General features: G+C 43.7%; 1 protein-coding gene across 1 annotated transcript in view; it reads left to right on the top strand.

Annotated features, from left to right (window-relative positions):
- Positions 1-16,903, top strand: part of niban2a (niban apoptosis regulator 2a) — a gene marked incomplete at its 3' end in the record, with an annotated part of 43,436 nt that overhangs the window by 17,732 nt on the left and 8,801 nt on the right. The window contains exons 6-8 of the mRNA XM_080743570.1: positions 8,190-8,305; positions 13,176-13,283; positions 14,522-14,684. Of these exons, the coding sequence (XP_080599696.1) occupies positions 8,190-8,305; positions 13,176-13,283; positions 14,522-14,684 (387 nt within the window). The remainder of the gene's footprint in view (positions 1-8,189; positions 8,306-13,175; positions 13,284-14,521; positions 14,685-16,903) is intronic.

The following is a 16,903-nucleotide window of genomic DNA, read 5'->3' as shown; positions in this document are numbered from 1 at the left end:
CTGTTTTCCTGTTCCCATACTGTACAGCAGTGGTTGTAGATCGGCTATTTTCACTACTGACATAACTGCTATTCCTCTTGAACACTGACCACACACGCATGCACACACACACGCACGCATGCACACACTTACACACTCACTCACGCACACACCTGTTTGAAACGAGGCACTTTTAAAATATTTAACTACGCTGTCGCTGAATGTGTTGAAACTGTACCACGTGTTTTTTTTTATGCTTTTGAAACATCACACCTTTGTTGTCAATTCCTCCGGCGCAGGCATGTACCTGAATACTGGCTCAGGTGATGTGTTAGTGCTGTGTTCTACATTACTAAGTTGCTGGGTCGCATGAAGCTTTGGTGTTGAAACTGGAGGTGCTATCGCCTGAAAGGCAAAACTGAGAGAAGAGAAGTGTTTTATGCAAAGCAAGTCTTCAAAGAATTTACACTGAGAGGATACTGATAGTTGATATCGACTCCCTAACAGAGAGACACTATTCAGCCGTCTGAGATAAGTTCAACCCACCAAGTCAAATATAGACATTGATACATGGACCTGTTTGAATACACTGTGACAACTGACAAGGCTTTCTTTGGGATTATCATAAAGCGCTCTCAATATAAAGCATCACTGTACAGTACCTTATTAGGATATGTGTATGTGTTAGTTAGGATAATGTCATATGCAAATTGAAAAAGCTATTAATTCACTCTATTTCAATTACTTCAATTGCTACTTAAATTTGACTTTCAAATTCAAATACAATAGAAGCTTGCCTGCGCATCAATCGAAGAAACAAGATTATTTCTGTTGCAGCCAGAAAGGAGCCTGATCGACTCGGTTGGTTGCTCTATAGTTGAACATAACATCAAAACAAAAGTCATATTAACAGAAAATGTAAAGTAATGTAAAACAAAAGGCACGGAAAGGTAGCCATGATCATCAACTTGCATCAGTTGCATTTCCTTTGCCCATACCTGTAACAATGGAACGTGAGTCATTCTTACCATCATAAACAGTGAGTAGGATAGCACAGAAGGGAGATTTCAAGTTCTTGTTAGACGATGAAAATAGCTAATACAGCTAATATGATAATGAATCCAGCATCAGACATGAATGTGTTCATTCTAGTCTGTCAGTGTGCATGATTTGCAAAGCAAAAATTCTAGTATTAAGGCTAGGATTAGAATTGTGCTAATCTTTTGACATGACCAGTCCCCGCTTTGCACTGTAACTCTGCCAGGCTGTAACCACCACGTCACACCAGCCAGTCAGCCTCCTGCAGCCAGGGACAGCCCTGGGCTGCCACAGGGCCACCAGAGAGTCATCAATCATACCTCACCACCCCCCCCCCACAGATTATTCTCACCAGTCACCAAGCCCTATACTCTGGTTTTACAAGCCTCTGGCAGGGGTCCATACAACCAGTGGGGACCTGCAAGAAACAAGTCTCATTGTAGAGAGGTTGAACAACACACACGGTTCTTGGCGAAGATAACCTCTGTGGTATTGTGTCTGGTATGGTGGTTCATTGTACTTTCTGTTATAGGGCGGTGCCCATTGGGAACGCATGCCCCTCGCCCCCTCCGGTTATATACCCATTGTACCTGTTGTTCAAGTACTTAGTGCAGTACTTCTGGAACCTGAAGGCCAGTCCATGATGTCATATTGATGACATCAGTGATCTCCATGCATAAAAGGGACACAGACAGACAGACAGACAGACAGACAGACACAGAGATCTCTATATGGGATTTAAATGGTACTTCGAGAGACAGACACGCAGACAGCCAGAAGACAGATACAAACAAAGATCTTTGGGTTTTCGGTTCCGAACAACCGAATTCCCACTAGGTACAACACACCCTCAAAGACCGAAAGACGATTGGTCGGACGGTGCTTGAGTTCTGCACGAGAAAAACACACACACATACACAGAGAGATTCCGTGCACTTATAGATATGTTTGTGCCCATTTATGGATATCTCATCTGTCTGTCTATACCTTTGTCCCTTTTATGCCCATGTATGGATTGATTGATTGATTGATTGATTGATTGAAAACTATTAACAGTTATATACAATAATGTTAAAGGGGGCCTGTCACCTAAAGGGTTACTGTTACTTTAAGAATCCTCTTAAAAAACAAGTTAATATTTTTATAAGCCAATTATAAGCCAATCAAATTAACTGTCTGTGTAGCCTGACAGTATGACTACTTACTGTACTGGTCAGCTGTTGTTTGGGGGCGAGGGGCAGATTACACTGTAATCTGCAGCTTCAGACTGTTTCAGACCGTTTTCAGAGAAGCTCATGTCTCAGTGTAATCTGCCCCTCAACCCCTTTAGGTGACAGTACCCCTTTAAATGTTATACAGCAAACATCAATTGTTTGTTGTGTTGTGTTTTGTCATCCCTGTATGTCCTGTATTTTAAAATGGGAAAAAAACTCAATAAAAATATAATTTAAAAAAAAAAAAAAACATCAATTGTACAAGCATTCTATGTTTTGTCATGCAGCTTGTATTCTCTGAAATAACAGGCCAGGTTCACTTGACAATATTAAAGGCATGCCTGGCTCATGGTTTGGTATCTAACAGCTAAAATAATCCAAGCGCATCTGAGGAAGTCTACTCTATATCATAGGGACACACTGGGTATTGTGAGGGTTGAGCCTGATTTACACTTTGGCGACAGTGCCGACAAAAGTAACTTTAAGTCAATGAAGTGGGTTGACATGAAACATTTAACGCTTTTTTTTGTTTCACTACACTTTGTCACCAGAGCATAAATCAGGCTGTTGGGAGTTGTGGTCACACACAGTTGGGGGTCCACAGTGGAAACAAGACAACCTAGAGGTGTGGCTCATCGCCTTTCATTTGAGCTACAGTAGTAGTAGTATGATTTTGTCTTTTCAGAACCCTCTGATGGGCGCATTTACAGAGAAAGTGACATACATGATATATCTTTAGCGCCTTTCAGCGTTCCCTTCACTGGCTTCCGTTCGTTGCCTGCATCCAATTCAAAACAGTGGTGATGACCTAAAGCGCAATCAAGGGTACGGCAACCCCTTAACTTCAGGACATGATCCACTCCTACTGCCCCTCCTGCATACTTATCAGCTAAAGCAGGACATTCTGTCCATCCCTTCCCTAAAACACCCTGGCCAATTCTCCAAGTGTTCTAGACCAGTGGTTCACAAACCTTTTAGCTCGAGACCCAAAAGAGAAATTAGACAAACTTGTGAAAATAGCAGATCGCACCGCGTTGTGAGCTTGTAGATCGGCTATTTTCACTACTTCGTATTTTTGGGGGGTTTCCTACATTTTGTTTTTAATCATTATTATTTCAAAAAAGTCGCTTCGCGCTGCGTTATGAGCTTGTAGATCTGCTGTTTTCACTAGTTTGTGTCACAGGCAAATTCTAATCTCTCTTTTGGGTATCGACCTGAAAAGTTTTGGGAACCCTGCTCTACACAGTGCACCTCCAAAAGGGCTTTCATTTCTGCCACATCCACCAACAGTCTATCGTACAAGCTCTATTTCCCCCTGCAGCTTCCATGTTTCCTGGGGGCTGCACCCCACAACTGACACCGGCCTGGCGGAGATCTGCTCTCTGAGGAGTGCAGTTTTTGAGCGGTGGTGACGCCGCTCCTTAGAATGGCCGTGTGTGTATGTCTGTAGCCTGAGGTGTATGCAGGAGTGTGTATCCGTGTATGTGTCTGTAGCCTGATGTTGAGTCTAGCCTGAGCATCAATTGCAACAAACACGCACGCACACGCACGCACGCACGCACGCACGCACGCACGCACGCACGCACGGCCATGTGTGTATCAGTGTATGTATGTATGTATGTATGTCTGTCTGTGGGTCTGTAGCCTGGAGTAGCACTGGTTGACCAAAGAGGGTGCTGTTGCGTCTAGCCTGAAAATCAACTGCAACACACACACACACACACACACACACACACACACACACACACACACACACACACACACACATGACCACCGCTCACGGGTGTGATTTTCATTTATGTACACTTAATTTAAGTAGACATATACCATTTGCTTGTCCACAAATGCAAATAATTTTGTTTGCTGCACGCACGCACGTACGCACAGTGGATTTGAAGGCCTGGGAAGAACTTGTCCTTGGCTTTACCTCAAATGCTGCCAACCACAGTGCAGTGAATTAGGCAGAGAGGGAAATGCCTCAAATGAAGAGACCACAGTAAATGCTACCACATGCTCTTTTTAGGCATGTCACACACACACACGCGCATGCACGCACGCACGCACGCACGCACGCACACACACACACACACACACACACACACACACACACACACACACACACGCGCGCGCGCGCACGCACACGTACATATCCTCTAATGTCTGCCTCAGTGTCTGGTAATCTGTTCCACAATCTAAGTATTGTTCAGACACATGGTGAACTAGTACATGCAGTAGTGTTGAGTCCCGGCAGTTTATCAGTGTTTTGATTAACCACTTTCCCTTTTCTAAATTCTTGTTGTCTTTGAGTGGAAGTGTGTCTCCAAGCGAGACTGCAAAGCCAAGTGACCTGCATGCTACTGTATCTGGGTGGGCATTGCTGTCACTTGAGGACGTACAGTGGGCTGTAACAATGGAACGTGAGTCATTCTTACCATCATAAACAGTGAGTAGGATAGCACAGAAGGGAGATCTCAAGCAGCATTGTCTTGAAATGGAGTCTATGCCAATTCAGAGTAGAGAATTCACCAGTATTTGGTCTGTATTTCTATAGGGCCTTGCCCTTTATACAAAGCACTTTGCAATGTGCATTACATGCATTTGCCCATTCACACACACATTGACACAAGCCATACAAGGCAGAAACCTGCTCATCGGGAGCAGTTAAGCCTGATTTATACTGCACGCTGTGTTGCACACCTAAAGTAGCAGATCTGCAAGCTCACAGCGTGTCGCAGAGTGTCATGTCGCAAGCTTGTAGAGCGGCTGTTTTAGGTGCACAACACAGGGGTGTGACTAAGTATTAAATCAGGCCTTAGGGTTTCAGTGTGCTGTTCCAAGGACATTTTAACACAAAGCCAAAGTGGAGCCAGAGATCAAAACGGTAATCTTTCCCATTCCCAGACGGCCACTCTGCCCCCTGAGCCACTGCTGCCTCTCTGGTCGATGACGGATGTTATTGTCACACTGGCCTCAGACCTGCATGTCCATTATATTCCCATGAGAGTGAGTGCCAAGACAAGCTTGACCCTCGCCCATCAGTCCTGAGTGGACCCACTTGGCACCGAGATAGAGAATTCAGAATGCTTCCTCTCTTGTTATGCCCCTCCCCCTTCACACGCCGCTCACTTCCTGTCTTTGTCAGGCCCTCCTGATTCAGATAGTCAGTAGATAGTCAGGCTGTACAGTGTATATTACTCATGTCTCATACACATTCACACAACTGATCTATTGACACACACCGGCAAATACACACACAGAATCTGTGCACACAAACACAGAGTGAACATCATCCACTTTGCATAGGATACACTGCTGTGTGTCAGTATAACAATTATATTCACATCTTAGTTGTATTTGTTGTTGTTGACTTGCTACCGAATGGGACAAAACACAATTTCCTTGGTCTGAAAGTTAGATGGCCTTCCAAGTTCATACTATATTAACCATTGAAAATGTAAAGCTAGTTAATAATAGTGAATATGAGTCCATACCCGGGGATGCGTGTAACCTAAACTATGTGCACACTTGAGACTGCAACAGGCACTACAGATACTTCCCATAGCCCATGGGTTGGCAAAAATGCAAATAAACGTTCCAAACCACTGGGGAGAGAAATGCATGAGAACATCCACATATAAACTTATAGATGTCCCTGTCCACCGATTGTTTGTTTTAGTTTTTAGTTTTCTCCTCTAATGAAAGCATACGCTGACACTCGGCATATATTACATGCGTACAAACATACATGTGACAGCACACCTGCGACCTGCTTAACAGCCAGGGTCCCATCAGCACGCTCCGGCCTTGGGAGGTGCAGACAGCTCTCCTTAACACCAGGAGAGACAGCTTTGGGCCTTGGCAACCGTTAACATGTTCATTCATTGCATGTAAACACGACCACATGATAAGGGCCAACTTCCTGAAAATGTTTCTCGATGTCCCTTTTATTTCGAGCGGCTCCCATTGTCCCTGCGGCAGGGGAGGGGCCGTAACCATGGGGACCGCGCACCGCGATCGGTGCTGCGGCTAGCCCACATCTTCCTGTTTTCGAGGGATGACACACAGCTGCATGTGTGTCGCACCAAATTCTGGGCCCTGGGTACAAGGATTCACTGCGGGGCCCCTGTGCTTTAACTATTGAAAAATAGCAGATATACAAGCTCACAGCGCGGCACCGAGTGCCGCGCTGCGAGCTTGTAGATCTGCTGTTTTTTTTAAATCATGAAAATCTTTGAATATTTCAAATCCTTCTGAGTTTTTTTTTTTAAACCTATGTTTCTATGTCAGTGGAGCTCAAACCTTTTCATGTGAAGGACCCCCAAAATGGTATGTATTTGGACACGGAACCCTATCTCAAAATATTTAGTTCCAGGGACCCCCCAGAAGCATAATTTGAGTTACAAATGTTCGCTTAAAAAATACATATATTCAAAGATTTGCACACATTTTCATGACTTTTCAAAAATATGCAAGCTCACAGCGAGGCACTCGGTGCCGCGCTGTGAGCTTGTATATCTGCTATTTTTCAATAGCTAAAGTATGAAATAATTAAGGCCCCTCCACCACATTGGGCCCTAGTAACTGCAGTCCCACTTTCCTACCCCTTGTGACGCCCCTGCACAGCTGCATGTGTGTGATGCTAGGGGCCCTCTATGAGTGTGTGTGTGTGCGTGTTGTGCCTCACTCCAGGAACTGTTGCTGAATATACCGCCAGCCAACCTTTCTATTTATAGCACCTGCACCCCAGAGGGAGATTCTGACAAGTTCTGGAAAATGTCCCCAGTGCTGGATTTCTTTTGCAGAAGTCAATGAAAGGCCTTGAATGTCCATATGCTTTAGCCCATATGGCCAGCCTGCATCATTCTAAATGACTTTCCACCACATCACTGCAGTGACACACGTTATGTAGCCTTATTTAACATCATCACAGTTTATAGGGTGTGTAGGGGTGCAACAGTTAATCATAAAATGTTACATTTTCAAAATTAATTTCACAATGCAATATGAGCTTCAAGCTTGTACGTAGATGGGGCATTTTCACTATTTTTACAGAACACAGTAAACAAAGTATAAAATATTGGTGTCACAACGTGGACATGTGAAAGGGCACAACGTCATTAAAACCATGACATTTTCAAAAATGGAACAAGCAGCAAGCTTGGAGAAAAATCATAGAGGTATTGAATGCCAGAAAAGTCGACCTCTTTCAAAGTCGACCCCAAACTCGTTTCCCAACGGGTCTGAGGCCTTAGCTAGATGCAGAATAGACACAAATCAAATATTTGCTTCTGGGGGTCCCTGGAACTAAATATTTTGTGATGGGGGTCCGTAGCCAAATACATATCATTCTGGGGGTCCTTCACATGACAAAGTTTGAGAAACACTGATGGCCACATAAGTTTTTTTCAGAAAATTGTTATGATTTAGAAGACATTTGTAGAATGTGCCTATCAGTGGTTAAGGACCCCCAAAATGTATTTTTGGGCGTGGACCCCCATCTCAAAATAGTTTGTTCCACGGATGGACCCCTATTGCTAACCTTTTTGTTCCAGGGACCCCCAGAAACACAGATTTGATTTTAGTCAACAGACCCGTTGGGAAAAGAGTCTGGGTCGACTTTGAAAGAGGTCGACTTATCTGGCTACCATTCATTTGATCCAGGCCAACACAAATTGCAAAAAGGAGAAGAAAATGCACATCAAAAATCTAACAAACAACTTAAATTAATGGAGAGGTGTCAACCTCTCCCAATGGCAGCTTATACTCTTACTGAGCTGAATATATATTTTATGTGTTGATTCATTGATATACTTTAACATTTTAAAAAGAATGATCCAAAGAAACGTGCTTCTTGATTATTCAATTAAGAAGATCATCGACAGTTTAACCCAAAGGACGATTTCAGTCCTTCACTACTCACCACTAAGTGTGTGCTCCGCTCTCTCCTGCCCCCAACAGGTCTGCCAGAGGAGTGCAGGGTTCAGACTCCAGCCTTCACGGATGCAGTGCGATATCACCGGCAAGCCATGGGAGACTATGGCACCTGGGACATGATGTGCGGCTCACCCCCACAGGTGGGAATCACTTACTGTAAATATACTGCACTGTTAAACAAGGTTCAAGTTCAAGGTTACTTTGTTTTGTCTCCCTTGGGAGAAATTTGTCTTGGACACTGGGTTGGGACACATTTGTTGGTCGTGGACACATTTTTATGTGTTTCATGTCAATACATTTAACCACACGAACCCTTGAATGCCTATTCTGGGAATATCATAGTAGGCGAAAATAGACAAACATTTGGTCAAAATAGAATAGAACTTTTGGCAAGAATAGGCAAACACTGAGTGGAAATAGCAGATCTACAAGCTGAAAATGCATCAAGAGCTTGTACATTGTAGATTGACTTTACAACGATGTACTCTACATAGGGTTTAAGTGGTTAAGTTATAGGGCTTCTGTGTGTCAGATGATGCCCAAAGCCGGCCAAACTTCACCACATACGTACCATAGAGAGGTCATGATGATGATGGATTATATGCAGTCAGGGAGTGGTGGACAGTGGTTCCTTGAGGCAGTTTGCTAGAGAAATGAGAAAACCAGGGTTAGGTTTAGGAGTTGGGCACCCAACTGCAAAAACCTTGTCGACAACAAGGGATCGGTACAAGATCAGAGTTGTTGAATTTTACTGACCTAGTGTGTTTGCACATAATATAAGGAATTTGACTTTCATAATGTGAACACATTAATGGACTAAATCTATAAGAAAGTGATGAGAAAAATCTAATCTCTTAAGAGCTCAAGAAATCATAGATAGTAACATTGAGGTTTAAATATTATTTATTATATTGTAAATGAATTGCTTGTAGTCTGTGCTAAACTAATCAATGTTGGCATCCCAGTTCTCAATAAAATTACCACTTCAGGAGAAGGCTACCTCATGGTACAAAGACACTATAACAATTGTCAAGACTTCTTCCTCCACAATCTGTGGAAATGTGAACTCTGTAAGAATGGGCTTAAGTGGTTAGATCTTTCTAAAAGCCACAGAGAGACTTGAAGCGTCAATAGCATTGACGATATGTGTATTCTTCTCAAAGGGATATGTGGAAACAGATATACGTACGTACAGTATGAACATTCAATCCCCCCCCTGCACTACTGTTTTTGTTCTACCTGAGAGGTGGATGTAGAAAGCTAGCAGTGCAGTCTGTGTCACAGGAGGACTGGAGTTATAACCTCGGCTTGTGTCCACACATAACACACACAGAGATGAGTGTGACAGACCGTGCCTTGGCTGAGTTATGAGTTGAGGTTGGGATCATTTAGCATTTTTCGATTCAAATGTCAGCATACACTTTGATGTGAGATTCAACAAACACAGAGAATGGTATGCATTGGGACAAGGTGGGGCCCACGCTATTGCTAAAGCCACTTCTATAGAAGTGTCACTATACTAGTGTTATTTCTGTTTTGTTTTTGTTGTTAGTTCACTGGAATCTGGACTTGTATGTGCGGCTCTCCTGTGTGTGTGTGTAAATGAATAGACTGAGCATTTGTCACGGCCATTAATTACCCGGCAACATGTTTACTTTACGTAAGTGTGTGTGTGTGTGTGTGTGTGCCTGTGTGTGTGTGCGCTCGCGCGCACACTTGTACTTGAGGGCAGTGGCACTAACCACTCTTCCTGCCTCCCTGCATCCATCTGTACGTGGTCTCAATTGCCCCAGTGTGTGCAGTGTGTAGTGTGTGTGTGTGTGTGTGTGTGTGTGTGTGTGTGTGTGTGTGTGTGTGTGTGTGTGTGTGTGTGTGTGTGTGTGTGTGTGTGTGTGTAGTGTGTGCACACATGCATGCCACACAGGAAATGGAGGCTGTGTGCTCTGTGTTTTCCCTGGAACAGACATGATGTTGGCTTGTTTGTGTTTTCCTTCGGGGCAGGGATTGGGGTTTATTTTTTGCCTACACCCTTATACCAACCCTCGACATAACATGTTGTCATGGAAACCACGATGTGTGTGCACGTGCGTGCGTGTGCGTGCGTGTGTGCGTGCGTGCGTGTGTGTGTGTGTGTGTGTGTGTGTGTGTGTGTGTGTGTGTGTGTGTGTGTATGTGCGCGCAGTCTGACATGTACCCATGGGGGATGGAATAATGGGGGGGTGTTAGCGGTCACTCGGGTCTTTAATTATTAGGTTGTGTGTTGCAGTAGTGTGTGGAACTCCAGTTGTAGGATCGTAAAGACCTTCCCAACGATTGATAGCATATTTTCAGTGTCAGGCAGAAACCTTGTATCCAGTGTATTTCATGTTTTAATGTTTTTCATAAATTAGTTCCCTGTGTTGTTATATAGGCTTCTTCATCGCACAGAAATTGAGAAAATAGATGATCTAACAGGCCTGTATATTCTGACAACATTCGGACACACTTTCGCCTATAATGGCGTTCCCAAAATAGAAATCGAGGGGGGGAAAAGGAGGTGGCCTAATATAGACCCCTGGGGGAGTCCGGTCAACAAAGTGTAGAGGTTTTAAGTGGTTAACTCTTATCTCATCATCCAGACAGGAATTGGAATCCATCTGATAATGTTCCCATATCATCTGGCCGCCAACAATGTTTTTGTTGCCATGTGAAATATACAGTTATACCCTTACAACCTGTTAATTACTTAGAGTATTTTGGGTACCATAGATCCATGGACAATTTTTCTGGTAAACTTTTTGTAATAAAAAAAATGGTATGACAGAACTGCCAGAAAGAATTCTTTCGGACAGGGTTTCTCAAAGTGGGGCCGTGCCGTAGGGGTGCCACAGAATAATTTGATAATATTGACTGAAAAGGTTATTTACAGCGGTGCCTTGAAAAGTTTGAGAACCTGCAACTAAGGAAAAAGAAACCAAGGTACTCTTCTGGTGAAAGAAGTTAAAAAGCCTTTTATTGAAGTAGCTAGTTCATAATTGAAGTTAAAAACTGGGATAACCCATGCGTAGCAGCCATCATGGCCTTCTTCAGGGCAGGAAGTTTGAGAACCACTGCTTTAGGATGCTAGCCAATAGATACATTTTTAGATTCACATGAAAAAGAAAGATCAACCACTACATCATGTTTCAACAGGCAGGCTACAGTGTGAGTCTACACACATAATCACCAAAACACCAAGGTTAACAGGTCGTTCTTCTCTGCATGAGGCCTGACAGTAAATATCAGCCTTGCACAAATAGGCCCTTTGTGTCTTGACTACAAGGAAACATCTACGAAGGGTCAAAACCATGTTAGTTTTGTAATTGACCTCTGAACGTTACTGCAAGCCGAACTGTCAGCAGTGAGTAAACATCCTTATCCTATAGGCTTTTTGGATGATGCCACCAAACATAGGTACTGCATTTTTGTCAGTTTTTTTGATTGATTGAAGAATTTATTAGAGGTTTGCAATAGAAAAAAGTACAGTTTCATGACAGTACAAATCACTGGTACAAGGTCAACTAAAAGGAGATCCTAGAAAGCCGAGGCTTATTTCCACAGGAACCACACTTTAAGTATCTCGTATAACATTGAAAGACAGACGGATAGAACATAGTACTTTATCTAGGATAATATCAGTTTCAAGAGCATAACATCAAATACAAAGGCATTAAAAAAATATATAACTTAATGAATAATATCATGCCAAGCCAGAGTGTTCAGTTCCAACATGTTACATTTAAACGATTGTTTCCTTTATGGTGTGGTGACTTATTCCATTTGTGCCGGGGTGTCGCTTGCCAAAACAAACTGTAGATCAGTTCGCAACACCATCGTGAGACAGAGTATAAGTTAGGCTGGTCGAGAGAGGAATTTGAGTTGAGACTCTGAATTGAGTTTCTGCGTTTTGAAATGCATTTGAAATAAGTGGATGTTAGTCCTTCAGAACTTCTTAAGGAAATACCGCAAAGTGATGTTGCACACAGAGCTGACCTGAGAAACTCGCTTTTTGATTGATGTGTGTTTTGGTTTGGCCAAAGCATGTGTATCTAGGCAGTGATCAGAGGGGGCCATTAGGCCATTTATCTGAAGATATTTGCTTTGTAAATGTAAGCACCTGGCTTTCCTGCATGGAAAGCCAAACATCCACTGCTCAGGTGGGTAAAGGGGAATCCCGCCTTTAGTTAGGGGATATATTAGTATCCTGGGCTAACAGGCAGCGCAGCTCTGATACATGAGGGCATTCTTTTGAATTTGTCGATCATTTCTTCACATTTTCTTCACACAATCATTGGCTGTAACAAAAGGGTTGCATCCATTATTTGAAGCATCAATATTTTGTTTGCTTTCACCCAAAAAAAAGAAGAAAACAAGTACTAAATCAAACGCCTTGGCGTGTTTCATGTTCCTTTCACACACACACACACGCACGCACACACACATACACACACATTCAAAGACAAGTCATGTCTGAAATCATATGGAGGTTCACTGCTCTGTTTGAACCTCCATTTGATGTTGCCTTAATCCACCATGTGATTCTCAACTGTTATGTCAACACACATGAAAGGTTACCTCAGGTCTTATGTTATCTCCGGCTCTACCGTCAGCCTGTATCCTTCATGCCATCCTGTGTGTGTGTGTGTGTGTGTGTGTGTGTGTGTGTGTGTGTGTGTGTGTGTGTGTGTGTGTGTGTGTGTGTGTGTGTGTGTGTGTGTGTGTGTGTGTGTGTGCGTGCGTGCGTGCGTGCGTGCGTGCGTGCGTGCGTGCGTGCGTGCGTGCGTGCGTGCGTGCGTGCGTGCGTGCGTGCGTGCGTGCGTGCGTGCGTGCGTGCGTGCGTGCGTGCGTGCGTGCGTGCGTGCGTGCGTGCGTGCGTGAGTGCGTGCGTGCGTGCGTGCGTGTGTGTACGTGCGGTCGCCGGTCTTAATATGTAATATGCATCTCCTGTTTACTGTATGTGACTCTGTGTTTGTCATTTTCATGGGAGTGTAGATTCTGGCTAACCTGGTAATGGAGACCCTCCACCCAGAGCTGAGAAGTCTGATTGGTCCTCGTCTAAAGGGCAAGAAGATGCAATCAAGACAGAGGAAGTGGATGCTGGTGAGTTCCTGGCAGTACTACCTTATAGTTCACTCAGTAGATTTGATCCAGTGAACCCTCCATGTGGTCCTATGGAGTTCGCTTAGTAAGACCTGAGGCCGATTCTACAAATGCCTTCTAAATCAGTAATTCTCACACTTTCCAGATTTTTCCATCTGCTTTGAGCTTGAATATCTGCTATTTTTGAATAGCCAAGGCTAAAATCTCAAATGACACAGATGCTTTCCCGGTTTTAACAGGTTAATTAAGGGTACAGTATAACGCAACAATGCCAGGCAGTATCATCACACGTTCTGAAGTTGATTAATCACATAGAGAATATATATACAGTAGTTCTGGTCACATTACATAACCAAGATATGTGAGTCATAAGAGATTATAGAAAGATGTAGAAATGAATAGAATATGATATGTAAGTACACAATAAAACATGATGTTCTGCGATGTAGATTAGTTGTCCTTCAGCAGATGCATCTTGTATCATTGGGCATACGCTATTTATTAATTAGAGCAGTGACCATGGCATCGGTACAAATAGATAAAGTTTAAGCATGTCAAGCCTAAATTATATAATAACAACTACTGTACCAGTCTATCTGTCTGTCTGTATGTCTTGTTCAAACAGGACGCATGGTTATTAATATCTGGGACCTCACGATTATGAATGAGACCACCGTTCTCTAACAACTAGACCTGTGGTTCTCAATCTCAACCCATTTAATTAATAAGTTAATTGCATTTGTGTGTGTTGCCTGCACAACCAGTCCCTCATTAGACAGGACAGAGGACACAGGTGAATGCAATTAATTTCCTGCTAGAATAGAATGCCATTAACAACTGTGGTCCCAAGGGGTCAGTTTTGACAGCTAGTCAGTATTAGCTACATCAGTGGTTGTTGATCCGTAAAGGATCAACACCTCGCGCTGCGAGGCGTTGTGAGCTTGTAGATCGGCTATTTTCAGCAAAGAGCTTTGGTGTAGAGGGGGAAAAGAGCAGACTAAGTAGAAAGGTCAAGTTTATTAAGTATTGATGGTTCAAGAATCCAAAACGCAGACGATTGTGATGTCAAAAGATTAAACCATATGGAATCTATTAACAGGTTGTGGGGGTCCTTGCTTCATCTCTCTCTCAACTAAGGGCTCCTTGGACTGAAAACCTTGTAGTATTATAAACGCAATATAAACGTAAGAAGCATTAGAGCGTCTTAGTTGTGTAAAACGATGTTGTGTCCCCTCCAGATCTCCAGTTCGGTGTACAAGCAGGTGCTGGCCCAGACCACTGGCCAGTACGACGCCTTGGTCCAGGCCTGTGAGGCCCAGCGACCTCCTCTGGACGCAGCCCTCCGCACAGACATGGACCAGATCATCACCACCAGAGAGCACGTCAGCAGCAAGATACGAGGTAGGAACGCCATGGAGAGACAGACATGAGAACCAGTGCTTGGGAACCAGTGGTAGGGCTGTCACAATTATTACATAATCGTCTAATCGCAATTATTTGACATAATCGTCATAATCGTTTCCATGTTGATATATTTTTTAAGTAAAAAATAGTGGAAATAGCAGATCTACAAGCTCACAACGCGTCGCATTGCGACGCGTTGTGAGCTTGTAGATCGGCTATTTCCACTATCAATGATCTTTTTTAAGTACAAAGTTGTCAAATATGTCAGTAATTTCTTTGTATATTTAGGTTATGTGTCATATCTTCCATGTGCAACTTCAAAGCCTAAAAGCCAAACAGAAATGTAATTGTCAACGACAAAAAACACAATTAAATCGTTAATGGCAATTATTTGAGTGACAATTAATCGTCATGTAAAATGTCATAATCGTGACAGCCCTAACCAGTGGCTTAGTAGGTATACAGGCCACCTGGTAATCAGAAGGTCACCGGTTCACCTCCCGGCCCGCCCAGTAAATTCTGTCTCTGAGCAAGGCACTTAACCCCTAGCAGCTCGCCCCGAGCACTCATCATGACCATCTGAGCAGCCATCAGCTGGCTGAAGCTGAGACTGAGTACACGCTTTGCATATCGTCGTTGTCGGGCGGAAACCTCGTATCTCGGATCTCCAAGTTTCAAATTTGTCCAATTCTTTCGCAAAGTAAAGCCCTGCTTCATCATACAAGGCCGTTGCACAAAAGTAGTGAAAACAGCAGATCTACAAGCACACAACGCCTCGCGGCGCGAGGCGTTGTGTGCTTGTAGATCGGCTGTTTTCACTAGTTTAAATCCTTTTTAAAATGATAAATGCAAAACGAACGGTTTTGGACATACAAGGTTTTCACCCGACAACGACGATATACAAGTAATTAATCCCCCGGGGGAATCAATACGGTACATATGTACCTTTTTTTTCACTCAACAGCATGTCAGTTTACTTACAGCTGTCCAAATATTATGCTTTGGAAAACCTTTTTTGCTTCACTTGATGCTGACTGTCCTGTCCTGCGTAACCTGAGCTTCCCCGGGCCGGTCCCGTGGGTAGTAGCTTCATTGTTTGGACTACCGCTTGCCTCAGCGAGACGTAGCTGTGGTTTCTCTACTACAAGACTTTCTGGCACATGGAAGTGATCAGACTGGTCATTGAATGACACTACAGTGCTCGGCGGGGTCGCGTTTCAGGTCGTTTTGTTGGGAACACTTGGCACTACAGGGCCTCTGCATTGTAACTGAACCTCCCTCCGCCGTCTCGCATTTCCAACATCCCTGACACTCTGCTTTTCACTCTCGTCTCATGCTTACCTGCACTTTCTCTCTTTTGTCATCCCGTCCCTTGCCGTCCAACTTCTCTATCTCTCTTACTCTAAATAATCGTTCTCAAGATTACATGCTTCCTTCCAGTAGCTCCGGAATGGAGAACACAAGACACTTGTGAGACAGTCACCTTTCACCGTTTAAGTGACTTGGCACAGTCATTATTTTTCTTTTCTTCCGTATTGTTTCCCAGGGAGCCATAGTGGACTAGCCACATTCCATCTTCTGTAGGCCCATTCTAGCTTTATCCCACATGTGCATCTCAATGCCGGGCCATTCAAGTCCAGTTGAATCTTTGGGATCAGAATTTTGCATTGGCCGTGCCTTCATCAGCACCCACTGTGTTTAAATAACCTCTAACGTACAGTATGTGCTGCCGACGGCACTGTCAGGGCACGTCGCGGCTCATTACCTGATCCTGACCCACGTGTTGGACAACAAAGCACCAGGGAGTGGAAGTGGTTTTATATTACTAGCGCGGTGTACACGTCAACAGCTTTGACAGCTGTTTGTGCACCCAGTCGCCGAAATTGTGATTATTGCGTTAACCATATAACATTAACCAGTTATGGCACGGAGGAGGAGTCTGATTTACGGTATGTGTTGATGGTTGGTGCATATCTGAGGCCTATGTTTTATGTGTCAGCCATACTGATATCATTTTGTCATCACCACACACTTAACAAACCCACGTCTGAGGGCGTAGCCATCATAATGACATTGTAATGAGGCTTTTTGGCCTTTGACCCACCAAGTCTGTGCCCGTTTGGTCAGTGGTCATTCTGTGGTTGGTTTTCGGCAAGGCTGTGGCACTGCAGAGGATGGTGGTGTGTGGGTGTTTCGTGTTTATAGATGCTGGCGTG

Source organism: Nannobrachium achirus (genome assembly GCF_963921795.1).
Source record: "Nannobrachium achirus genome assembly, chromosome: 15".
Classification (NCBI taxonomy): domain Eukaryota; kingdom Metazoa; phylum Chordata; class Actinopteri; order Myctophiformes; family Myctophidae; genus Nannobrachium; species Nannobrachium achirus.
The sequence above is the reverse complement of the archived record's forward strand: the minus strand, read 5'-3'. Positions and strand labels throughout refer to the sequence as shown.